The sequence below is a fragment of the Gobius niger genome, assembly GCF_951799975.1.
Source record: "Gobius niger genome assembly, chromosome: 3".
NCBI classification, from domain to species: domain Eukaryota; kingdom Metazoa; phylum Chordata; class Actinopteri; order Gobiiformes; family Gobiidae; genus Gobius; species Gobius niger.
In genome coordinates this window covers 6,180,741-6,208,151 of record NC_136854.1, presented here as the reverse complement: position 1 = coordinate 6,208,151, position 27,411 = coordinate 6,180,741, and the positions used below count along the sequence as shown (strand labels likewise).

Sequence of the window (27,411 nt, the reverse complement as noted above, 5' to 3'; positions counted from 1 at the left end):
GCCCGTTCAAACTGCTCCAATTGCTCCGTGACCAGACTAACTCCCTGCATGGAATGAACAGGGAAGAGTATGGCAGAGCCAGGCAACCAGACAGATACGGCGGGCCTACTCAGATTGCATCTCACAGTCTGAAGGGGGCGCTATTGTCCATGTCTGATGTAGGCTAATAAGTTAGCCTCCAACTCTGAAAACATAAGTTTGGTCAAAGCGCATGTGATTAACCAACAAACTTCAGCCTTTTCCCTGTGTATGATTGAACTGATACTTCTGACCAAGAGAGAGCACTTCCTGAACTTCCCCAAAGCAGTCATGGGCGGGGTCACGGAGCTGTCGCTTCTGACGCCGGGCACGGGCTCCTCAGTGCAGCCGGGACACGGGCGCACGGCCGGGATCACACAGCCTCTGGCCCTCGGTGCTTCAACCTCACAGTCTGGGCGCTGAGGAGAGGACAGAGACATCTCTCCAGCGGCTGTCAGAGGACCGACAGGGAGGTAAGTTTAGTGAGTTTATCAGGATGGAGCGTGTGCGCTCTAGGTTATCAGCGGAGCACACGCGCTGCCGCTTCTCCATCCGACTGCACTGCGCATCAGTGACTCCTGAAGGAAACGGCTCTGGTAGGCTTTGTTTTTGAGCTTTTTTATCTGTTATTTCAGGCTTTGGAGATAATTGGCTACAACTGCAACTTTTGAATAGGCAATAGCTCCAGCCTCCAAACTCTGTATACTCTCGGTAAGTGCTTATTTTAGTCATATAGTAGCCTATGACAGAGTTCTGTTGTCAGTAGAAGTGCTCTACAGTAGCACCATGGGCCTACATGTGAGAAGGGAACATGCCTGTGTGCGTGTAGCTTGATGTGGTGAGTTCCTCACATGAAGCCTACTCACAGTGGCTAAGAGCATCATGTCCTTATGTCCAGCACTGGGCAGACAGCATGCAGCCTGTTCCAGTGGAATGTCCACAAGAACAGTCCGCTGAGCTCAGCTCAGGGAGGATTTGAGGGGATTATTGTACAAACTACTTGTGTGTGGCACACCTTATTTAGGGCCCATTGTAATGAGAAGTGACTTGAACACTGTCCCTGTGAGGAGCCTGTAGTGCACAATGAAGCTTAACTGTCACAGATGACACTGCAGCTCTCTGACTTCCTGTGGCTCTTCCGCTGTGGTTCTGTGAGTGCTGCACCAACTTCCTATGTGCCCCATCTTATAAGCAGTAGTGGTGTATGTGCCGATCTATATAGTAACATGTCTGTGTATGTGCGGATCTATATAGTAACATGTCTGTGTATGTGCCGATCTATATAGAAACATGTCTGTGTATGTGCAGATCTATACAGTAACATGTCTGTGTATGTGCCGATCTATATAGAAACATGTATGTGTATGTGCAGATCTATATAGTAACATGTCTGTGTATGTGCCGATCTATATAGTAACATGTCTGTGTATGTGCAGATCTATATAGTAACATGTCTGTGTATGTGCAGATCTATATAGTAACATGTCTGTGTATGTGCAGATCTATAGTAACATGTCTGTGTATGTGCAGATCTATAGTAACATGTCTGTGTATGTGCAGATCTATATAGTAACATGTCTGTGTATGTGCAGATCTATAGTAACATGTCTGTGTATGTGCAGATCTATATAGTAACATGTCTGTGTATGTGCAGATCTATAGTAACATGTCTGTGTATGTGCAGATCTATATAGTAACATGTCTGTGTATGTGCAGATCTATAGTAACATGTCTGTGTATGTGCAGATCTATATAGTAACATGTCTGTGTATGTGCAGATCTATAGTAACATGTCTGTGTATGTACACATCTATAGTAACATTTCTGTGTATGTGCAGATTTATACAGTAACATGTCTGTGTATGTGCAGATCTATAGTAACATATCTGTATGTGCAGATCTATAGTAACATGTCTGTGTATGTGCAGATCTATAGTAACATATCTGTATGTGCAGATCTATAGTAACATGTCTGTGTATGTGCAGATTTATACAGTAACATGTCTGTGTATGTGCAGATCTATAGTAACATGTATGTGCAGATCTATACAGTAACATGTCTGTGTATGTGCAGATCTATAGTAACATGTCTGTGTATGTGCAGATCTATATAGTAACATGTCTGTGTATGTGCAGATCTATATAGTAACATGTCTGTGTATGTGCAGATCTATAGTAACATGTCTGTGTATGTGCCGATCTATATAGTAACATGTCTGTGTATGTGCAGATCTATATAGTAACATGTCTGTGTATGTGCAGATCTATAGTAACATGTCTGTGTATGTGCCGATCTATATAGTAACATGTCTGTGTATGTGCAGATCTATATAGTAACATGTCTGTGTATGTGCAGATCTATAGTAACATGTCTGTGTATGTACACATCTATAGTAACATTTCTGTGTATGTGCAGATTTATACAGTAACATGTCTGTGTATGTGCAGATCTATAGTAACATATCTGTATGTGCAGATCTATAGTAACATGTCTGTGTATGTGCAGATCTATAGTAACATGTATGTGCAGATCTATACAGTAACATGTCTGTGTATGTGCAGATCTATAGTAACATGTCTGTGTATGTGCAGATCTATACAGTAACATGTCTGTGTATGTGCAGATCTATATAGTAACATGTCTGTGTATGTGCAGATCTATATAGTAACATGTCTGTGTATGTGCAGATCTATAGTAACATGTCTGTGTATGTGCAGATCATTATAGTAACATGTCTGTGTATGTGCAGATCTATATAGTAACATGTCTGTGTATGTGCAGATCTATATAGTAACATGTCTGTGTATGTGCAGATCTATAGTAACATGTATGTGCAGATCTATAGTAACATGTCTGTGTATGTGCAGATCTATAGTAGCATGTATGTGCAGATCTATACAGTAACATGTCTGTGTATGTGCCGATCTATATAGTAACATGTCTGTGTATGTGCAGATCTATACAGTAACATGTCTGTGTATGTGCTGATCTATAGTAACATGTCTGTGTATGTGCAGATCTATACAGTAACATGTCTGTGTATGTGCAGATCTATATAGTAACATGTCTGTGTATGTGCAGATCTATATAGTAACATGTCTGTGTATGTGCAGATCTATAGTAACATGTCTGTGTATGTGCAGATCATTATAGTAACATGTCTGTGTATGTGCAGATCTATATAGTAACATGTCTGTGTATGTGCAGATCTATATAGTAACATGTCTGTGTATGTGCAGATCTATAGTAACATGTATGTGCAGATCTATAGTAACATGTCTGTGTATGTGCAGATCTATAGTAACATGTATGTGCAGATCTATACAGTAACATGTCTGTGTATGTGCAGATCTATAGTAACATGTATGTGCAGATCTATACAGTAACATGTCTGTGTATGTGCAGATCTATATAGTAACATGTCTGTGTATGTGCAGATCTATATGGTAACATGTCTGTGTATGTGCAGATCTATAGTAACATGTCTGTGTATGTGCAGATCTATATAGTAACATGTCTGTGTATGTGCAGATCTATATAGTAACATGTATGTGCAGATCTATAGTAACATGTCTGTGTATGTGCAGATCTATAGTAACATGTATGTGCAGATCTATACAGTAACATGTCTGTGTATGTGCAGATCTATAGTAACATGTATGTGCAGATCTATACAGTAACATGTCTGTGTATGTGCAGATCTATATAGTAACATGTCTGTGTATGTGCAGATCTATATGGTAACATGTCTGTGTATGTGCAGATCTATAGTAACATGTCTGTGTATGTGCAGATCTATATAGTAACATGTCTGTGTATGTGCAGATCTATATAGTAACATGTCTGTGTATGTGCAGATCTATATGGTAACATGTCTGTGTATGTGCAGATCTATAGTAACATGTCTGTGTATGTGCAGATCTATATAGTAACATGTCTGTGTATGTGCAGATCTATATAGTAACATGTCTGTGTATGTGCAGATCTATAGTAACATGTCTGTGTATGTGCAGATCTATATAGTAACATGTCTGTGTATGTGCAGATCAATATAGTAACATGTCTGTGTATGTGCAGATCTATATAGTAACATGTCTGTGTATGTGCAGATCTATAGTAACGTGTCTGTGTATGTGAAATGAACAGAGCAGGTTCACTACTCCACCTTCTGCTTAAGGCAGCTTTAACATACACCTGTCTGACAAGAAACCAGAATTACCTTTTATGAAACCCCCCCCCCCCCCCCCCCGTGTTTCATAGTTGGGATGATGTTCTCAGGCTTTTTCCTTTCCTCCAAACTTTTTTCTTTTTCTGTTTTTGTCAGACCACAGGATATGTCTCAAAAAATGTCTTTCTCCTTTTTTATTTGCAATCTCCAAACTGTCTTTTTGATGTTTATTTTGGAGTAAGGGCTTCTTCCTGCAGATCTATATAGTAACATGTCTGTGTATGTGCAGATCTATAGTAACATGTCTGTGTATGTGCCGATCTATATAGTAACATGTCTGTGTATGTGCAGATCTATATAGTAACATGTCTGTGTATGTGCAGATCTATAGTAACATGTCTGTGTATGTGCCGATCTATATAGTAACATGTCTGTGTATGTGCAGATCTATATAGTAACATGTCTGTGTATGTGCAGATCTATAGTAACATGTCTGTGTATGTACACATCTATAGTAACATTTCTGTGTATGTGCAGATTTATACAGTAACATGTCTGTGTATGTGCAGATCTATAGTAACATATCTGTATGTGCAGATCTATAGTAACATGTCTGTGTATGTGCAGATCTATAGTAACATGTATGTGCAGATCTATACAGTAACATGTCTGTGTATGTGCAGATCTATAGTAACATGTCTGTGTATGTGCAGATCTATACAGTAACATGTCTGTGTATGTGCAGATCTATATAGTAACATGTCTGTGTATGTGCAGATCTATATAGTAACATGTCTGTGTATGTGCAGATCTATAGTAACATGTCTGTGTATGTGCAGATCATTATAGTAACATGTCTGTGTATGTGCAGATCTATATAGTAACATGTCTGTGTATGTGCAGATCTATATAGTAACATGTCTGTGTATGTGCAGATCTATAGTAACATGTATGTGCAGATCTATAGTAACATGTCTGTGTATGTGCAGATCTATAGTAGCATGTATGTGCAGATCTATACAGTAACATGTCTGTGTATGTGCCGATCTATATAGTAACATGTCTGTGTATGTGCAGATCTATACAGTAACATGTCTGTGTATGTGCTGATCTATAGTAACATGTCTGTGTATGTGCAGATCTATACAGTAACATGTCTGTGTATGTGCAGATCTATATAGTAACATGTCTGTGTATGTGCAGATCTATATAGTAACATGTCTGTGTATGTGCAGATCTATAGTAACATGTCTGTGTATGTGCAGATCATTATAGTAACATGTCTGTGTATGTGCAGATCTATATAGTAACATGTCTGTGTATGTGCAGATCTATATAGTAACATGTCTGTGTATGTGCAGATCTATAGTAACATGTATGTGCAGATCTATAGTAACATGTCTGTGTATGTGCAGATCTATAGTAACATGTATGTGCAGATCTATACAGTAACATGTCTGTGTATGTGCAGATCTATAGTAACATGTATGTGCAGATCTATACAGTAACATGTCTGTGTATGTGCAGATCTATATAGTAACATGTCTGTGTATGTGCAGATCTATATGGTAACATGTCTGTGTATGTGCAGATCTATAGTAACATGTCTGTGTATGTGCAGATCTATATAGTAACATGTCTGTGTATGTGCAGATCTATATAGTAACATGTATGTGCAGATCTATAGTAACATGTCTGTGTATGTGCAGATCTATAGTAACATGTATGTGCAGATCTATACAGTAACATGTCTGTGTATGTGCAGATCTATAGTAACATGTATGTGCAGATCTATACAGTAACATGTCTGTGTATGTGCAGATCTATATGGTAACATGTCTGTGTATGTGCAGATCTATAGTAACATGTCTGTGTATGTGCAGATCTATATAGTAACATGTCTGTGTATGTGCAGATCTATATAGTAACATGTCTGTGTATGTGCAGATCTATATGGTAACATGTCTGTGTATGTGCAGATCTATAGTAACATGTCTGTGTATGTGCAGATCTATATAGTAACATGTCTGTGTATGTGCAGATCTATATAGTAACATGTCTGTGTATGTGCAGATCTATAGTAACATGTCTGTGTATGTGCAGATCTATATAGTAACATGTCTGTGTATGTGCAGATCTATATAGTAACATGTATGTGCAGATCTATAGTAACATGTCTGTGTATGTGCAGATCTATAGTAACATGTATGTGCAGATCTATACAGTAACATGTCTGTGTATGTGCAGATCTATAGTAACATGTATGTGCAGATCTATACAGTAACATGTCTGTGTATGTGCAGATCTATATAGTAACATGTCTGTGTATGTGCAGATCTATATGGTAACATGTCTGTGTATGTGCAGATCTATAGTAACATGTCTGTGTATGTGCAGATCTATATAGTAACATGTCTGTGTATGTGCAGATCTATATAGTAACATGTCTGTGTATGTGCAGATCTATATGGTAACATGTCTGTGTATGTGCAGATCTATAGTAACATGTCTGTGTATGTGCAGATCTATATAGTAACATGTCTGTGTATGTGCAGATCTATATAGTAACATGTCTGTGTATGTGCAGATCTATAGTAACATGTCTGTGTATGTGCAGATCTATATAGTAACATGTCTGTGTATGTGCAGATCAATATAGTAACATGTCTGTGTATGTGCAGATCTATATAGTAACATGTCTGTGTATGTGCAGATCTATAGTAACGTGTCTGTGTATGTGAAATGAACAGAGCAGGTTCACTACTCCACCTTCTGCTTAAGGCAGCTTTAACATACACCTGTCTGACAAGAAACCAGAATTACCTTTTATGAAACCCCCCCCCCCCCCCCCCCCCGTGTTTCATAGTTGGGATGATGTTCTCAGGCTTTTTCCTTTCCTCCAAACTTTTTTCTTTTTCTGTTTTTGTCAGACCACAGGATATGTCTCAAAAAATGTCTTTCTCCTTTTTTATTTGCAATCTCCAAACTGTCTTTTTGATGTTTATTTTGGAGTAAGGGCTTCTTCCTGGCATCTGACATCATCATCTGGGCTTTCCCAAATTCTTTAAAGGTAGTAATCTTTGTGTATATAATTTCTGACTTGTAAAAAGTGACAAAAACATTTCTAAAACATTCTTCTGGGATTTAGCAAATAGTTTTTTGTTTTTTTTTATTCTACTTGACCTGAAAAAATTAAAAGTAAATTCTGGTTTCATGTCAGACAGTGAGAAAAAAAATGCAAATGTGGCTTTTTATATATATTTTTTATTTTATAAGTGTTTGTACACATATGGTTCCAAGTAGAACTTTAATGTGCAACAAGAAGAAAAGTGAATGAGACAGAAAAAATTGAGTGACGCATTTATAGAAAACATCAAATAAACTGAAATAGTCTGTTTTTGGAGCTGATCGAAAGTTTAGGACCATTTGCCTTTTAAAGGCCAAATCTGTGCAAAAATGTAGATTCAGTGTCATTTTCTGTCAGGTTTTCACTCAGGACTTTGTCCAGAGGTTTTGATCGTGTTTGGGTTGTTGAGCTGCATAAGCAGGGCCTCTCACAGAACACCATCACTGCTGAAGCGAGATGTAGTACAACAGTCAGATCCTGAGGGTGATGGAACAAAAAAAGTCAAGTGGAAGACCCTCAAAAATGTCCCCAGCACTGAGCCAGAGGATCTGATTGGTTGGAAGATCCTCCGTTCCTGGAGCCGACTGCAGCAAAAACCAGTGGTTCCCACAGACAAGGGCCTCAGTCTGAGGGATGCGCTCTGTAACATGTGCACGGGGCCAGTTTGACCTTTGCCCTGCTCCACCTGAAGCTCTATTGTTCCACTGAAGTTCATCATGGCACCCCCGTGGCTCGTGGAAAACATCTCAGGTAAATCTGCTTGTGATGCCAGTAACCATGGAAACCATCAGGACTATCAAGGTCACATTTTTCTCATCAGAGATTCAAACTTTTGTCACTTTTCAATGTCCCATGTTTGGTCTCTCTCCAAAGTCCAAATGGACAGTTCTGTGGCTGAAGGAGACTTAGTTTTTGAAGCTTCAGTCGCAGATGAAAACCTCTGATGGTTATTGCGCTGTACTCGACTCCAGGAACGGAGGATCCTCCAGCCAATCAGATCCTCTGGCTCAGAGCTGGGGACATTTTTTTGGGTCTTCCACTTGATTTTTTTGTTCCTTAACCCTCAGGATCTGACTGTGTTACTGCGTCCCACCTCAGCAGTGATGGAGCTCTGTAAGAGGCTCCGCTTAAGCAGCTCAACAACACCATCTAAACCTTTGCATCAGGACAAAGTCATGACAGAACAATAAAATGTTTACTCAAAAAAAAATCATTTCTTCTTGTTAGAAGAATATACATATTGAAGTTCTGCTTGGAACCTTGTTAAGATCCAACTTTGCAAAATATGATTTTTTTTCTATTTTTCAACTGGTCTCAAACTTGTGAAGAATCACAGATGTACAGCTCTGTCGTGAAACGTGTTGAGATCTACATGAGCGTGTTTTGATGCAGACCTGAGCAGCTGCTGCTGTGTTGCAGACATGTCGCGCCGCAGCACACGCCTGCTCTCCGGAGGCTACTACCATTCAGACGAAGAGTCTGACTCCAGCAGTGTCACCACCATCTCCTACAGAGAGAACCCTGTCAAGTAAGATCACAGACACTACAGCTCCCACTACAGCTCCCACTACAGCTCCCACTACAGCTCCCACTGCAGCTCCCACTACAGCTCCCACTGCAGCTCCCACTGTGCACCGACGGGATCACCCACCTGTGTGTCCTCCGCAGAGTGTTCAAGAAGAAGAGTGGGGGTCGTAAGAGAAGAGGGGGCGCAGAGGAGAGTCCTGGGAGCTCCCCAGGCACCGCAGGGACCACACTGGGGGGTGAGCGACACGTCCTTATCTGGCTGCGGTGTCTGTGAGTGAAGGGAGACGGCAGAACTTTCTGTAGAATAACGGCTTACAGGGTAGAGGAGGACCATCAGAATGATGGAGGTTCTTTTCCTGTGTCCATTAACTGGTACTGATATTTTATTAGAATAATTCAAAAGAAAAGTCTACAAATATGAACCATTAGCGGTCGATTGATATGGGTTTTTCGAAGGACGATGCCGGATGCCAATACGCACGCCAATATTTCTGGCCGATTTTTCAAAACGTCTGGTCTATAATCCTGTGTGTGAAGCTTTGAAACTGTAAACTGTTGAACTGGGACAGCAAGAGGTGCTATATTAGGGCAGAGGCTTATTTATTCAGGACTTGTTTCGTGCACAAACAATTACCTTAAATAATCAGGCTTATTCTTAGAATGATTGTTTTCAAAAGTTGCACTGGTAAAGCTGTTGTCACTGTTGTCAACAGTGGAATGTATATTAAAGAGGAATGATTATATGAATGAGGAGGAGGCACTAAAGCGTCTAGTCGACAATTATGAAACAAACTCGCCGAGTGAAAAAGAAAAATGAATGATACTTTTAGTGTTGTTTTTCCCGACATAAAGGATAATAGAGGTTTTCACTTGTGGTGTATTTCGGTTGACTGCCCATATGTCATAATCATCATGATCAGGGTACTGGTATCTGTAGGTGTTGCACTTTTAGAGATATCACACAGTGCTTCAGAAGGACCATTACACATTTACCCGTTTGAAGGATCTCTAGTTGTGATGTGACCTGAAACCACCAACTGCTTTAAATGAGCCCTTTGCTATGTTGCAGCCCCCCCTGCAGGCTGGAGAGCAGTGTCTAGACCTGCCCTGAGGAGCCCTGCCTCTACCCCAGCCTCCTCTCCCTCCTCTCCCTCCTCTTCCCCCTCTCCCCCCTCTCCCCCCAGCCCCACCAGCAGCAGGCCTGTGCTACACTTCCAGCCCCAGAGAGAAGCTGCTCCCAGTGCTGTGGACAGCTCCGGCTACTCCTCTTCCGAGGACCGCTGCAAACGGCCCGGCAGCAGCAGCAGTGGGACAGTGAGCGGTGCAGGCCCTCGGAGAGTGTCCAGGGAGTGGCTGAGCAGCACCGTGTCCAGACTGAAGGGTGAGTGTCCCGAGTGAGAGGCAGTCAGAGAGTGCGTTGTGTGTCAAGTCTCCAAAAGGCACCACGCAGAGGCCTCTGTGATAGAATAGTATTGTACAGTGTTTTATTAACGCTGCTGACAAAAAAAGCTCCTGTATGCGATGACAATGATGAGAAAGAAGAGTGATAGAAATGTGTTCCAATGTGACGTCACTTCATAGAAGCGTAGTACATTTGCTGCCAACTTAAAGGGACTATACAGAGTTTAAAAATGTTAAAATTAAGTATTTTCCTCCCCCTACATGTTCCTCCATGTCCTAATGTGTAGAATGAGCTCAGACCTGTTCACCACAACTGCCTCTAAAATCCTGCACTGTCGCTCAAAAAGTTTTACTTCGGGTCCGAAGTGCCGTCATGCACAAGCTTAATATAGAAGGTGCAGTTTGCAGTTACACGTATGACCTGAGGTGGCAGCAGTGAGTATAAAATGGCAAACTTGCATCTAGTCCCTTTAAGTTCAGATGTTCTGACAAAACTTTTGCATCATGCATAAGGGCAGAGCAGAGAAACTCACTACCTAATAAACGGTTACAGCGAATCTCAATTATTTTAATCTTACAAATATTAAGGGTGTAGTTTCGGGATTTTAATACACTAATAATCTGTCTTTAATGAAGCAACCTTCAGTTGTGTTCATTCCCTGTTTATTTTCATTCATTGGCAATATATTCCCCTGAATTCTTTTTAATACCCATGAAAAATGTCCGACGTTGAACATTCCCTGAATTTTTTTGACATAACATCCATCCATCCATCCATCCATCCATCCATTTTCTTCCACTTGTCCGTTGCCGGGTCGTGGGGGCAGCTGTTGGAGCTGCCCACATCACATTGCACCAGCCCCTTATGGCTCCTCTGGTGGGTCCACATGAGGACAGTCTCATGGTTCTAACCGGGCCTGTTGGTCTCTCATAAGGGGCTTCTGAACCACTCTTTGTCTGACCTGCCACTTAGGACCTGTTTGCCCTGGGAGACCCTACCAGGGGCACGAAGCCCCCGACAACAGAGCCCCCAGGATCATGCGGGTTTCTTACCATTGAGGCGTCGCATTTGTACCTGAACTCTATGATCTGGTCACATTTTGTGTATGATATATGGGGTTGGTCACAGGGTCCTCTTGAATCATTATATAAATATATAATATATAATGATCCATGATGAGAGACCCAGGCGCTCTCACAATTGTAGTAGAAAGTAGAAGTAGAATTTTTTTATTGTCCCCGTGGGGAAATTCATTTGCGTGTGGAATATACACAAATACAACATTGACCACAGCAGACAAATCCAAACATTGGCAACATACAAAAAACAAACCATGGCCCGTCAACCTCGGTTTAAGTTATGTTAAAATCGTTATCTACATTCCTCCTTAAAAACCTCTGACAGACCAGCTGTGCAGAATAATTAAAAATAAAAATAAAAATCACTGTTGGTTACTTCGTATTGTTGGTTTGTTTAGTTGTAAAATAGCTTGTGGCACAAATGACTGCCTGGTCCTGTTTTTAGTCAGGGCGGGGCACCTGTACCTTCGACCTGAGGGTAGCAGCTCAAACTCTCTAAACAGAGGATGAAATACTGTCAAATACTAAGTCTTTTACAAAGCAAATATACTACACTAATGCTTGCTTCCTTTTTTTAAATGACTCATGACTGCACCTCCTCTGAGAACATTCAGAACTTTATGTACTGATAAAATGGCTCGATCTACTTCCAGAGGAGAATGCAATGTAAAACTGCTTTTGCTAAATCACACAACAAACATTTTAACTAAAAAATGGCTTTTAAGAAATCAGAATTGCATCATGATCAGTAACGACGTCATGAGGGAGAAAGGATTGTTAGAAAATGTTATAATGTTTCAAACTTATTTAAATTAAATGTATGTTAATGATGATGTTAAAATGTATAAATCCGTTTTTGTTCTGTAACATCAACCTGCCCGGGGACGACCGGCGCTACAACCTGGTACAAAGCATCTTTCCTTTGGTCAATGTTAAATTATGCACCGTCTGTAAAACATATAAACCATACTATAACTTAACCTACATCACATGGAAAATAGCTCAGTTAAAACTAGTTTGTTTGTTTTAAAGCTACCTCTTCCCAAGATACTGCAGACCTGGTGGCCCTGCTGCCGACTGGAGCAGTTGTACTGGCACTAATGCTCCAGTGTTTACTGTGTGTGGTTTGAATGTGTCCTCTGACTGACAGATGCAGTAACAGGCGCAGTGGGAGCCGTCCGCTCCGGCAGCAGCAGAGCGGTGGAGCTGGCCCGCTCCTGCTCGCCCCCCACGCCTGTCACGGGTGGGTTTAAGAAGATTTAAACCATGTGCAGCTCCCTCCACTGCACTTTACAATTTACTTACCATAGTTTCTCCTGCAGGAAACTCATCGGCCAGCGCTCGGATGAAGAAGCTGCTGTGTGGTCTGCTCCTGCTGCTCATATTCATCGGTGAGAAACACTCGTCTGCTTAGTTTAGCTTTTATTTAGAATACACACTACTCTTCTAGTGTCGGAATGTTGCGGTTTCAAGAGACATATTGTGTTGTGGTGGGAACCCCATGATACAACACACGATACATGGCTCACGACAACGATTCTGTCAAGATACACCGATACTGTGATTATTTATGTACTGCACAAAATACGATACAGCGCTTTTTATAAAGGTTTTTGATCTTGTAACATACAACATTTTATTCAATAATAGTACTGAATAATAAATAAGTGAATAAATGATCCCTGACTTATATCTGTCAGTGGCATCACTTAATTTACATTAAAATAAGTTGTACTTAAGTAATTAAGTAATTAACTTTGTAATTAAATATACAAGAAACCACAGTCCTGTTTCAGAAGGAATAAATCAACCCCAAATGAGTCTAATTCATACTGATAATCACTCTCATTTAAAGTCATATATTTGTGACAGTGTTTGGCCGATGTGCTGCCCTCTGCTGGTCTGACTGAATTCTTGATCATTATTGGTCTCTATTGATTGAAAGCAGTGGAGCACTGCTGCCAGGGCTGGACTGGGATATACCACATACCACATTGTGCAGTTTCAACAATTAAAGTGAAGTGCAGTGGTCTACATGAAAGCCTGTCACTCCTCACAGCGTGGGGGAGATGGCCTCAGTGCCAGAATCCCCTTGTTAAAGTGAAGGTGGCTGTCAAAGAAACATCAACGCTACTTCTCACCGGGCTGGTGGTAGCTATTCTGATCTCAAGCTATTGTTATAGCAAACCGCTAACTGCGAATGCTAATTGCTAACATAGCTAGTCACAGGCTTATCCTTTCATAGACATTTTCGAGTTATAATACTAGAATAGTGAGTGTTACGCTGAATTCTGACCTCAGTCTGACCTGCTGCTGGGTCACGTCTTTCTCCGCTTATCTTCCACATCGTCACCGGCTCCGCCTCCGACAACCACTCGACTGCTGCCTCATTAATATGCATGACTTCTTCAAAAGTATTGATATCAGAATAAAAAGTATTGTATCGTCCCGCAAAATATCGCAATATAGCGCAAAATCGATATATTGTCACACCCCTAATTTTGTGTTTAAGCGACTCTTTCAGCTTTTTGCGCCGCTACAGTGTTGTTCCCTTCTTTGTCATTTACTAACGTTTGCTCAAACACAGTAGAGTGCTGAAGTGGAGCAAAAAGCAAGTGCAGTTGAGATTTGTGTGTGTAAATAAATGGGATTGAATGAATTTTCCAAACGAGGCTCATTTCTGCCATTTTTATCCTGACTGTGAGAAGTGAAACTGCACAAAATGTGAAAGTTCTGCACATTATTCGGCTCATTTAGGAAGATAGAAGGAGCTGATGTTTTGACATTGCCTGGAGATATATGAGGAAAATAGCCTGTGATACTCGTGTGTACTGCACCACCAGAGCCACACATACGCACACATTTAAAGCACACACCCTGACCCTGTGGAGGGCCTTTCATTCCGCTGTCAGACCTGTCTGTGTCTATGCATTGGGACATGAGGGGTCTGAGCAGTTATTTAAAGACATGAGAGTGATTGAAGATCTGCTCATATCTGCTGGTGTCCATGATTCTGATTGTATTTTGCAGGCGTGTGGTGGACTTCTCTTCTCTCTGGTCAGAGCATCAGGACGAGCCCCTCGCTCACAGCTCCTGCCCAGTCAGCCGGTCCTCTGCTCACTGCATTGGTAACACCACCCACTCCAACTCTCCAAGCTCAGCCTCTTTTTCCTTGGTGCTCCCCGTACCTACATTTAGCAGCTCCGTAACAACACAAAATACAAAGACATACAGATATTAGACATTCACAAAGACGTGAATAACTCACCACCACTCGCTTTGCCCTTTGTCTCCCTAAGATTACAGTATTATTGCTACTGCCTTTATGGGGTCTTAATAATAGGATTTTGGAATGCAATATTATTATATGGCAATTGCATAAAGTTATTTGTTTCTCTCGGTTCCTGACATAGTGCAAGGGCTCAGCGCCACACTCAGTTTTAGTTGACCTCATACAGAAAAAAATCTGTATGAATTTGTCTCGCTGTATATGTGCAAACTGAAGCATATTACAGTTTGTTAAAATATCTAAATCTTACTGAAGTTTTTATAAACCCCAAAAAATGATCCTGATCATTTGGATCTGTCTAAGTTTGGTTTAGACACATACCTTGCTGCTGATGTTATTGGTTTATTGTCTTTTTCCGACTTTGGTCTAATTCAACATGACAAGAAGCAGCGTTCTCTTTTGTGTGGTTCCAGGACGCGGCCTCTGCGTCTGCAGCTGTGGAGGCAAAGATCCGGCACATTCAGGTAGACCCGCATTAAACTCACATACTGGACTCGTTATGTTCCAGATCATTCACAAGCTTTTACTCCGCCGTGATCAATATCTGACTGCTCCATATGATCATCTCTTTCAGAGCGAAATGCTGCTTCGACACGAGCGTCTCGTCGCTGAGGTAAGAGCCTTCTCACGGCCACAAAAAGGTCACACGCTGTAGTCTGATCGAAGGGTTTGGAGCTATAGGAATATACGGGGAGAGGCCAAATGCTAACAACATCTTTGGCCGTTTTGTGTGACTGAGCGCACGCACAAAGACCAGACAGGTACGCATCAACTCGTCTAAGCTCAGGTAAGAACATATCTCAGTATGGAAAAACGGTGGCCTGTTCCTTAAAAGTGCAGTCATTTAAACTGTGAATCTAATATATGACAGACTCATTACATGCAAAGTGACATATGTATAGCTTATATTTGTTTTAACTTTCATTATTATGGCTCAACTTGTAAAAAACCCAAATTAAAAATGTCATGAAATTGGAAAATGGGCTGTAAGCCATAATCATCAATATAATAACAAACAAAGGCCTGACATATGTCACTTTGCATGTAATGGGTCTATGTCATAGTTTCACATTTTAAGAAATGACAGTCCCTTAGCTCTCCTTAAACGCGACCCAATAAGAATGACTTATTCCAGCCCATAAAATACATTTTTGGGTTAAAAAAGAATGTATAATATTGTGTTTACCCACGTATTATCATTGATGTAAAGTGCATATGGCAGGTTTTAATCCTTTTGTAATTATGACTCAGTTAGCTGGATAACATTTGCTGCGAGTTATAATCAGTGTTATTTCAGTGAAGCAGAAAGAAAGGTTCATTAAAAAATGGAGGGAAAGTCACTAATTTCTCATAGCTATACAGTAGAATTGCCATATATGGTCATGGGTAAAAATGACCTTCTTACTTACCGTTACTTTAACAAACGCTGAATTATGAATACATTTTTTGTACTAAATAAAGATACAGAGACATGGTGAGGAGCAAAGTGGTTCAACAGCCCATAAATACTATAAAAACCATCAATGCTAACCACAAAACATCCACGGGGACTCCATTTAGACTTGACTTTATTGGTGTTTATAGTCCCACAAAAAATGACCAAAAAAAGAGTGAAATATTTTGATTCCCATGAGAGGTTTTCTTCCCCCTTAGCTAGGCCACGCCCCTTTGTATGACGTGTAGCCGTCTGTATCAACGGTAGATCAATGTTGGCCTCTATCTATGTCACTTCCTGTCAGTGTCCAATAAGGTGTGAAACAATAAACATCACAAAATGTAAAATTAACAAAAACTGGGGACACTTTTTAGCAAAATGTTTGTGTTGTGTTTTGTCTGCTGCATTTTCATACTTCTTCAGCTGATTCAGTTTCTAAAGAAAGGCTTACTGTTAAGAGCGCTTTGTTTATTGGATGATGAGTAGAGCCTTCTGTGCTCCCTCAGCTGAAGCAGCAGGTGCAGTCGGACGTCCAGGCCCTCACACAGAGGAGCCGTGATCAGGAGGAGCGGGAGCAGATGGAGGCTCAGGCAGAGTTCAGGCTGGCTGAAGTGCAGTCCTCTCTGCAGAAGCTCCAGGCCCACAGTGAGAGCACCGCGGCCAGCCTCCTCCTCAGGATGTCAGCGCTGGAGGACCAGGTACTGCAGTCAAGGGCCTGCGATGGGTCAAAACATGGACCAGGGTGTCTTTTATTTTTTATACAAAAATCTCATGGCAAGGTTTTTTGAAATGTGCTTCATGAGATTGTCAGGCTCTTTGTCATGCAGGAAGTATCCATTGTAGTGAAGCTTAAAATGGTGACAAAGCAGCACATGGAGCACGCAGGACAGGACAAATAATACATAGAGAGATCATAGGCTCCATCATTAATATACAGTGCCTCTCGAAAGTATTCATACACCTTGAACTTTTGCACATTTTGTCATGTTCACAATCCTGCATAAGTATTCATACAGCATGAATGAATACTTTGTGGAACCCCCTTTTGCTAAAATAACAGCAGCAAGTCTTGGGGTCTGACTCTACAAGATTTGCACATGTAGAGACTGACATTTTAGCCCATTCCTCTTTACAAAACAACTCAAGCTCTGTCACATTAGAAGGAGAGCGTTTGTGAACAGCAGTTTTCAGATTATTCCACAGATTTTCAATAGGATTTAGGTCAGGACTTTGACTGGGCCATTCTAACACATTAATATGTTTTTATTGAACCATTCCATTGTAGATTTATCTTTGTGTTTCGAGTCATTGTCCTGCTGAAGGTGAATCTCCGCCCCAGCCTCAGTTCTCTTGTGACTCCAGCAGGTTTTCCTCCGAAATGTCCCTGTATTTGGCTCCATCCATGTTCCCAACTATTCTTACAATCTCCCCAGTCCCTGCTGAGGAAAAGCAGCCCCACAGCATGATGCTCCCCCCTGTATATTTGACACTGGGGATGGTGCACTCAGGACCATGAGCAGTGTCAGGTTTGCATACATAACGTTTTGCATTTGGGCCAAAAAGTTACATTTTTCTCTCATCTGACCAAAGCTCCTTCTTCCACATGGAGCTGTGTCCTCCATATGACTTCTAGCAAACTACAAACGGGATTTCTTATGGCCTCCTTTCAATAATGGCTTTCTTCTTCCACTCGTTCATGAAGGCCAGATTTGTGTAGAGCACGACTTATAGTTGTCCCATGTACAGATTCCCCCAGCTCAGCGGCAGGACTTCAGCTCCTCCAGAGTTATCTTGGGGCACTTGGTTGTATTTCTTACCAGTGTCCTCCTTGTTTGATCTAATATTTTAGATGGGCGACCGTGTCTTGGTAAGTTGGCAGTGGTGCTATACTCTTTCCATTTCTGAATGATGGATTGAACAGTGCTCCTGGAGATGTTTAAATCTTGGGAAGTCTTTGTATAACTTAATGCTGCTTTAAACTTCTCCACAGCTTTATCCCTGACCTCTCTGGTGCTCCTTGACCTTCATGATGTTGTTTAGTGACCAATACACTCCGACCATAGCTCTGAGGGCTTATAAGAACAGCTGAAATTATACTGAGAGTAGATTACACACAGGTGGCCTCTATTTAATGGTTAGGCCAAGGTGTGAACATTCTGGAGTCATTATGAATGTTATAAAGGCAATTTAATGCACTCAGAAAATGCTGATTATGCACTTTTCACTTTTCTATTTTTTGAAAAATAACAGAATCATGTATCATTTTGCTTTCACTTCATAGTTGTCTGTTACTTGTGTGTGAACGTTTAGTAAAAAAATCTAAATAAAATCTTTATGTTTAGGGTTGTAAACCTGACAAAATGTGCAAAAGTTCAAGGTGTATGAATACTTTCGAGAGGCACTGTATATTGTCTGTTTCATAGTTTTCATAGCCCCCCATCTCTGACTCTGACATCATCACATTCGCAGACCTGAAAAGAACCACTCAAACCAAAATGAATAATGGTGCTCACATCGTCTGTGATACGCGAAAAAAGGAGGAGTTATGTTTATTTATTAAATTGGGACAGTGCATATTAATGAACATCTGTAGTTACAGTGTAAATATGCCAGATTAAAGCAAACATGCTCATTTCCAGCTGCAGTCCCGAGGCAGGTGGCACAGAGACAATTAAAACTTACATTTACATTCAGTTACAGGAAGGCATAAGAAAAGTAAGAGGCCGGATTAAAAGTGGTTACACAGTTGATTGTCTTTGATCCACACTGGCTGTGTGAAAGCGGCGTACTTCCTGGACTAACTCACAATCGTCCCATTGACCAGAGTCTAATGACACTAACTCACAAGACCACAACAAGTTTTAGCATGAGCTTTTATACAATTCCAAGTACATATCATGACATTATTCATGTTCACAGATGACAGTTTGTTTATTCATTGGTCCAGGTTTGCCGCAGTTGGGCTGTCTTAGCTTTAGCAACCATATTAGTAAAATAAATCTTACAGATGATGACATCAATCTGGACACATTTAACCGTGGTGAACAAAAGTGCTGATGACCTTGTGCATACGTTTCTCCTTGGCCAGTCTACAATACATAGCGCAGATTCTCAACACTTAGAAAGGATCAATTTACCTCAGAGACAGAACCCACAACAGTGACATTACAACTACTTTTACTGCGCACATTTGTCAAAACAAAAAACAATGCTCTAAAACAGATTCAGCTGCAGCTCAGACTGAAATTTGACAAAATGTTTTGCTTAAAAGTTTCCCATTTTAGTTTTGAATACAAACGACAAATCTCACCAAATAAGACAAGACAAGATTTTTGTTGCATTGGTGACATTAAAAATATTGTATTGAGGCTTTATAAGGGCATTGAAAAGCATAACATTTGACTTGTTGCTGCCTGTAGATATAGATATTTCAGTGTTAAATTTTCAAATCAGATTCTTATGCTGCAGTTTATACCTGTCTGTAAAGAAGCGACCTTCTGTTGTGTTCATTCCCTGTTTATTTGGAAAATGTCAGATGTTGGAAATGACTGTGTTGTAGGTGTCCCGGATGGAGCGGAGAGGGGACCCCCCCCTGGCCCCCCTGCTGACCCCTGAGCTGGAGCAGGCCCTGGGCACGTGGCTGACCCTGCGCCTCCAGGTCAGTGAAGCTTCCAGCAGAGACACAGTGTATCTGGACACAGATGTTCTACCAGGCTGTGATGTTTCAGGAGAAGGCTGCGGCACAGGCTGCGGCACAGGCTGGGAGCTGCGGGACCTGCGGGACCTGCGACCGTCCTCAGGCAGACAAGATGGCCGACTTTGCCCTGGAGAGTCAGGGTAAGGTTACCTCGGTCAGATTGTCATGCCCTGTGTGCCTTTTTGTCAATTCTACATGTTTTAGTCTAGTTTTAGTCGACAAAAACTTCAAAGGTTTTAGTCTGGTTTTAGCCAGTTTCCTAGAAATGTTATGAAAAAGTGATTAAGTATTAGTAGCCTGTTTCAACAGATGAATTTAGGTCTCATTTATTTATTTATTTAAGATGGGACAGTGCATATTAATTAACATGATTCCTCAAAGTCCACATGTAAATATGCCAGAGTTAGCCACAATGGCTAATTTTCGACTGCAGATGATTGTGTTTCAGTCTTTAAAGAGCTATTTTTTTAATTGTCATTAAAAAGGTGCATAAACGTAATGATAATTGTTATAGTCTTCAACACTGGCTCAAGGGTCCAACAAGGGTCGATTTTCTCTACTAACTTTATGTTCTTCTTTACAGCTTAACGATTGATTGTTGATATGTCTTTTAATCGGAGATGGCGATTAAATACACAAACAACACCCCTAGCACCCGTATTATTCAAACACACACATTATTTAAGTGTGGAAATGTGAAAAAGCAGGTTTATAAGCCATATTGACTTTGTTTTTTCTTTTCTTTTTTTGCCAAGTCTATGGAGAAAAAAAAATCAGAATTCATTACCATTGTCAGTGAAAGGTTTCACAAATTAGGAATTTTCTTTGGTGCCATTGGCAACAAGAAACATGGACTGAAAAAATACATATACAGTCAGGTCCATAAATATTGGGACATCGACTCAATTGTTCTGTTTTTGTCTCTATAAACCACCAAAAAATATGTACTTTAATTGCAGACTTTCAAACATACATCCAAATCAGATGAACGGTTTAGGAATTACGAGCGTTTGTATGTGAGCCTTTTCACGGGACCATCAGTAAAGGGACAAGTGTCTGCTCAGCTGTTCCATGGCCTGGTGTTTGCTCTTCCCTCATTATCACATTTATAAGGAGCAGATGAAACGTCCAGAATTCATTTCAACTTTGATTTTTGCATTTTGGATTTTGTTACTATTATTTTCAATATGAGATCCACAGAGCTGTCACTATCAGTGAAGCAAACCGTTATTAGGCTGAAAAATCGAAACAAACCCATCAGAGAGATGCAAACATATGAGGCGTGGCTAAATCAACAGTTTGGAACATTATTAAAAAGAAAGAACACGCCGGTGAGCTGAAAAAGACCTGGAAGACCTTGGATGACAAATGTGGTGGATGACTGAAGAATTGTTTCCCTGGTGAAGAAAACCCTTCACAACAACAGGTCAGATCAAAACATGTATGTGAGTCAAAGTCAACAATCAAGAGAAGACTTCACCAGAGAGAATGCAGACCATTAACCACAAGGTGGAAACCACTGGTGAGCCTCAAAAACAGGAGGCTGATTAGAGTTTGCAAAAAAAAAACATCTAAAGTCTTTACAGTTCTGAAACTACATCCTAGGACAGATGAGACAAAGATCAACTTGTACCAGAGTGATCTGAAGAGACAAATATGGAGAAATAAAGAATCTGCTCATGATTGAAAACATCACCTCCTCAGTGAAACATGGTGGTGCAGCATCATGGCCTGGGCTCGTCTGGGCCAATGGAACTGGTTCTCTTGTATTTATTGATGATGTGACTTGACAAAAGCAGCAGGATGAATTCTGAAGTGTTTGGGACAATATTATGAGCTCATATTCACCCAAATGGACGCCGCTTCACAGTGCAGATGGACGATGACCCGAAGCTACTGCCAAAGCCACCGAAGAGCTTTTAAAGGCAAAGAAGTGGAATGTTATTCAATGGCCAAGTCAATCATCTGACATGAATCACACTGAGCTGTATTTCACTTACTGAAAGAGAAAACTGGAGGGAAAATATCCCAAAAACAAGCAAGAACTGAAGACATTTACAGTAGAGGCCTGGAGAGCATCACCAGGGATGAAACCCAGCATCTGGTCACGTTTGTGCCCTCTAGACTTCAGCCTGTAATGACTGTAATTGCAAAGGAATTGCAACCAAATATTAGAAAGGAAAAAGTTTGATTATAATTTTTACTTTGTCCCATTACTTTTGGTCATTTCAAAAGGCCCACATAAAAATGCTTGTAGTTCTTACACCGTTCATCCGATTTGCATGTAAATAGCCTCACATTAAAACTGAAAGTCTGCAGTTTAATATATTTTTGTTTCATTAATAATCTTTTGTGGTGGTTTAGAGAGACAAAAACATAAAAACTGTCGATGTCCCAATAGACTGTATATATATATGAAACCTTTGGGGAATTCTACGGAGCCCCTAAATTTCCCTAAAGGGAGAAAAAAAAAGTTGTATGCTCAAAAAAAAAAAAAAGTTTTTTTAATTGAATATATTGTTATTTACTGAAATTATACGCAAAAGTCTACAACTTAAAACATATACAATAGGTACACACAACTTTGTGGGAGTGCCCATTTAAAAACTCCAGAGATATTGACCCGATATCGGCACCGATATATCGGTCAGGCCCAAGATGAAAGTATGATATAGCAATGTCAGTGCTTTTGTTCTGATGCATGTTGTGTGTGAAAAAAATGAAAATAATAATCCATTCAGCCCTGCGGCCTTTTGGAACTTTAGGAGCTCCGTACAGATGAAAATATTTCTATTTATTTTAGAGCCTTGACTTTGATTAATTCTGATTATTTAGTTACATAAGGTTTAGTACAATTAAAAATATGAATTGAATTGAATCAGACTTTACTTTAGCTGCACAAAATAAATCAAACTGTGATTGTCTTGTGTTAGAAACGTTCACACAGACCTCACATCTCCACTAAAATGAGTTCAAATGCAGCACTTAAAGTGGGCGTGGGCGCAGATCTTCAGGAATGTTGTCCTGCTTTTTGTTCAGGTGCCAGTGTGGTCAGTACCCGTTGCTCCGAAACGTACCGCACACGCTCAGCCTGTGTGACGCTGTTTGGACTTCCACTGTGGTACCCTTCTGAGAGCCCCCGCACCGTCATACAGGTAACCCCTCACCCCCACCGAGGTCCCTACTCAGCCCACTCTGACCCACCACTAACCTTCGCTGAACCCCGACTGTGGCTGTCCTGTTAGAGCCGGCTGGGCTAGAAGGGGTAAGACTAGTGCTGTGACTTCAAATAATGCATCGGTCTTAAAAAGTGTCCTGTACTGGTTGGATCCAGATTGCTTGTGAAAAGGCTGAAATGTATCTCCTCCACAGGGTCCCGCGGTGCTGCTCCCGGGCAAGTGCTGGGCGTTCCACGGGGTTCAGGGCACGCTGGTCATCGCCCTGTCTCACCCCATCCACATTAGCCATGTGACTCTGGACCACCTGCCCCGCCACAGCTCCCCCACTGGGCGCATCCAGTCGGCCCCCAAGGACTTTCAAGTCTATGTGAGCAACATTCATTTAGGAAATCATATTTTTAAGCACATACGTAAACAATGATCCATCAGAACTAGAGGTTAGATTTTAAGCCCGAGCCCGTCCCGAGCCCGACCCGACATTCGGGCCAAGACTTTACGCCGTCTCTCGGTCCGCGTAGCCACGTACGTCTCAAACATGGTGCTGTTGCTGAATACACCAATCTGAGCCTTAAATAAATAATTATTTACATTGGGTTTGTTTCGGGTTCGGGCCGACAATTCAAGTTAATTGCTCAGGCTGGGTCGGGCCGGGCTTTATGCCCGTGGGCTCGGGTCGGGTCGGGCTTGATTTTTTTTTCTAACCAGAACATGTGGTGAAAATACCAGCATTTATAGTTACATGACTTTGATTGCCTCAGTTGGAGTATTACACACTTGAACCGAATGGTAGAGATAGGCACCGAATGTATAGACCGCGACGGTGTACACCTACAGACCGAGACGGTGTACACCACAGACCGAGACGGTGTACACCTACAGACCGCGACGGTGTACACCTACAGACGGAGACGGTGTACACCTACAGACCGCGACGGTGTACACCTACAGACGGAGACGGTGTACACCTACAGACCGCGACGGTGTACACCTACAGACCGCGACGGTGTACACCTACAGACGGAGACGGTGTACACCTACAGACCGCGACGGTGTACACCTACAGACCGCGACGGTGTACACCTACAGACCGCGACGGTGTACACCTACAGACCGCGACGGTGTACACCTACAGACCGAGACGGTGTACACCTACAGACCGAGACGGTGTACACCTACAGACCGAGACGGTGTACACCTACAGACCGAGACGGTGTACACCTACAGACCGCGACGGTGTACACCTACAGACCGCGACGGTGTACACCTACAGACCGAGACGGTGTACACCTACAGACCGAGACGGTGTACACCTACAGACTGCGACGGTGTACACCTACAGACCGAGACGGTGTACACCTACAGACCGCGACGGCGTACACCTACAGACCGAGACGGTGTACACCTACAGACCGAGACGGTGTACACCTACAGACCGAGACGGTGTACACCTACAGACCGAGACGGTATGGACAATGAGCACAACTGATATGAGCGGCACTGACATTTAGCGCAGCAATGACAGCGCTCGTACCGGACGGAAAGGAGACCTTTTGGTAGATCGCAATGAACTTAATGAGCGTGTTTGACCTAATCTATTGAACTACGACAAATCTAAGCTGTAAATCTAGGTGTGAGCAATGTACGTATATGTTTAATATTAACATTCTCCTGTATAATGTCAGGCCCCACTAAAAAGTCTGTGGTTTTAGGGAATGACCAATGAGACGGAGGAGGGGGTTTTACTGGGGACATTCAGATACCAGGAGGAAGGGGCGCCCACGCAGACCTTCAGCCTCTCTGTGAGTATGGACTACTCCTGACTTTTACTGACTACTCCTGACTTTTACTGACTACTGCTCACCACTACTGACTACTGCTGACTACTGCTGACCACTACTGACTACTGCTGACTGCTACTGTCTACTATACTGACTTTTACTGACTATTGCTGACTTTTACTGACTACTACTGACTTTTACTGTCTACTGCTCACCACTACTGACTACTGCTGACTACTGCTGACCACTACTGACTACTGCTGACTGCTACTGTCTACTATACTGACTTTTACTGACTATTGCTGACTTTTACTGACTACTACTGACTTTTACTGTCTACTGCTGACCACTACTGACTACTCCTGACTTTTACTGACTACTGCCGACCACTACTGACTTCTGCTGACCACTACTTACTACTGTTGACTTTTACTGACTTCTGCTGACCACTACTGACTACTGTTGACTTATACTGACTTCTGCTGACCACTACTGACTACTGCTGACTACTGCTGACTTTTATTGACTACTGCTGACTTCTGCTGACTGCTACTGATTTTACTGACTTCTGCTGACCACTACTGACTTCTGCTGACCACTACTGACTTCTGCTGACCACTACCTACTACTGCTGACCACTACTGACTACTGCTGACTGCTACTGTCTACTATACTGACTTTTACTGACTACTGCTGACTTTTACTGACTACTACTGACTTTTACTGACTACTGCTGACCACTACTGACTACTGCTGACTACTGCTGACCACTACTGACTACTGCTGACTACTGCTGACCACTACTGACTACTGCTGACTGCTACTGTCTACTATACTGACTTTTACTGACTATTGCTGACTTTTACTGACTACTACTGACTTTTACTGACTACTGCTGACCACTACTGACTACTGCTGACTGCTACTGTCTACTATACTGACTTTTACTGACTATTGCTGACTTTTACTGACTACTACTGACTTTTACTGACCTCTGCTGACCACTACTGACTACTGCTGACTACTGCTGACTTTTATTGACTACTGCTGACTTCTGCTGACTGCTACTGATTTTACTGACTTCTGCTGACCACTACTGACTTCTGCTGACCACTACTGACTTCTGCTGACCACTACTGACTTCTGCTGACCACTACTGACTTCTGCTGACCACTACTTACTACTGCTGACCACTACTGACTACTGCTGACTGCTACCGTCTACTATACTGACTTTTACTGACTACTGCTGACTTTTACTGACTACTACTGACTTTTACTGACTACTGCTGACTGCTACTGACTACTGCTTACATTTACTGACTACTGCTGACTTTTACTGACTACTGCTGACTGCTACTGACTACTGCTGACTTTTACTGACTACTGCTGACTACTACTGACTTTTACTGACTACTGCTGACTACTACTGACTACTGCTGACCTTTACTGACTACTGCTGACTTTTACTGACTACTACTGACTACTGCTGACCTTTACTGACTACTGCTGACTTTTACTGACTACTACTGACTACTGCTGACCTTTACTGACTACTGCTGACTTTTACTGACTACTACTGACTTTTACTGACTACTGCTGACTACTACTGACTACTGCTGACCTTTACTGACTACTGCTTACTTTTACTGACTACTGCTGACCACTAATGACTACTGTTGAACTCTACTGTCTGATTGCTGACTTCGAGTACTGTCCTGTCCCCAGGGCGTCACTGATGCTGTGTACCGTGTGGTGGAGCTGCGGGTGCTGTCCAACTGGGGACATGTCCTGTACACGTGTGTGTACCGCTTCCGTGTCCACGGACAGATGTCTTCCACTGAAGACCTATGAGGATCAGCTTCATGTCCTCCTATTGTCAGAAATCATCTATGCAATTTAATCTTCTAATTTATTACGAAGGCCAATAAAAGATGCTTATTTTCTACATATTGTGTCTTCATGCTTCATCCTGAGACACAGTTCTGGGTGCAGGAGTCTAGGCCAGGTCTAGGTACATGAAGCTCGCCTGGTGTTCTCCAGGGTACTCGTGTGGTTTTACTCTGATACTCCTTGGGGATCTCCTCAAGCTCTCCTGTTCCTGTGGCATTCCAGGCGGGGACTCCCTAGATGTTTGGCGTTCCGCACAGGGCAGGGCATCCCACCTTCTGAAAGTCCGATCTATTCAGAACTGTGGACACTCTTCAGCTCGATCCTGGTTAGTACATGGGAAAGAGACCCTGAGCGAGTGCCAGCTGCCCATGTGAATCAGGGGTTGGTGGTGGCCGGACCCAGTACGTAGTGAACAAAACATCCTCTTTACCTTGTGTGAAACACTTGGGGTGAGTTGTTAAAACTGTTACACAAATAATAGTATTTCCTTCCGTACATGAAATATTACCACCTCCAGAACTAATACATAAAACTAGCCCAAACTAACCTCGAGGGCTGCACTGTTAAACGGAACTAAAAAAAATCAAAAGCAAGTACTGAAAAAATCAATCCTCAGATCTAAGTTTTGATGCTGTTGGTCCAGGAACAGGTTTAAAGGAAGTGACTTGGTTGTTTCAGCTAAAAAAAAATCATGCTTTTTTTTTTCCTTCATTGTTTTGGCTAATTTTTTTGACTCTATTTTTCTATTTTGTTTTGCTCAGAGTGTGCCCCATTCTTCCAAATCATTTTAAAATTTTCCCCCCATTTGTTTACCCAATT

General features: G+C 41.8%; 1 protein-coding gene and 1 long non-coding RNA gene across 2 annotated transcripts in view; both read left to right on the top strand.

Moving 5' to 3' along the window:
• LOC306961413 overlaps positions 1-27,411 on the top strand; it is a 148,724-nt gene that overhangs the window by 93,904 nt on the left and 27,409 nt on the right. The window lies entirely within an intron of this gene.
• Positions 702-26,631, top strand: LOC306961363 (uncharacterized protein). Its single transcript, XM_079554072.1, has 16 exons — positions 702-729; positions 8,734-8,842; positions 8,983-9,077; positions 9,911-10,228; positions 12,473-12,565; positions 12,645-12,713; positions 14,353-14,450; positions 15,025-15,075; positions 15,186-15,224; positions 16,553-16,744; positions 19,606-19,704; positions 19,775-19,883; positions 22,783-22,898; positions 23,116-23,289; positions 24,632-24,721; positions 26,428-26,631. Exons 2-16 carry the CDS (start codon positions 8,736-8,738, stop codon positions 26,551-26,553), a joined length of 1,776 nt encoding a protein of 591 aa, XP_079410198.1. The 5' UTR covers positions 702-729; positions 8,734-8,735; the 3' UTR covers positions 26,554-26,631.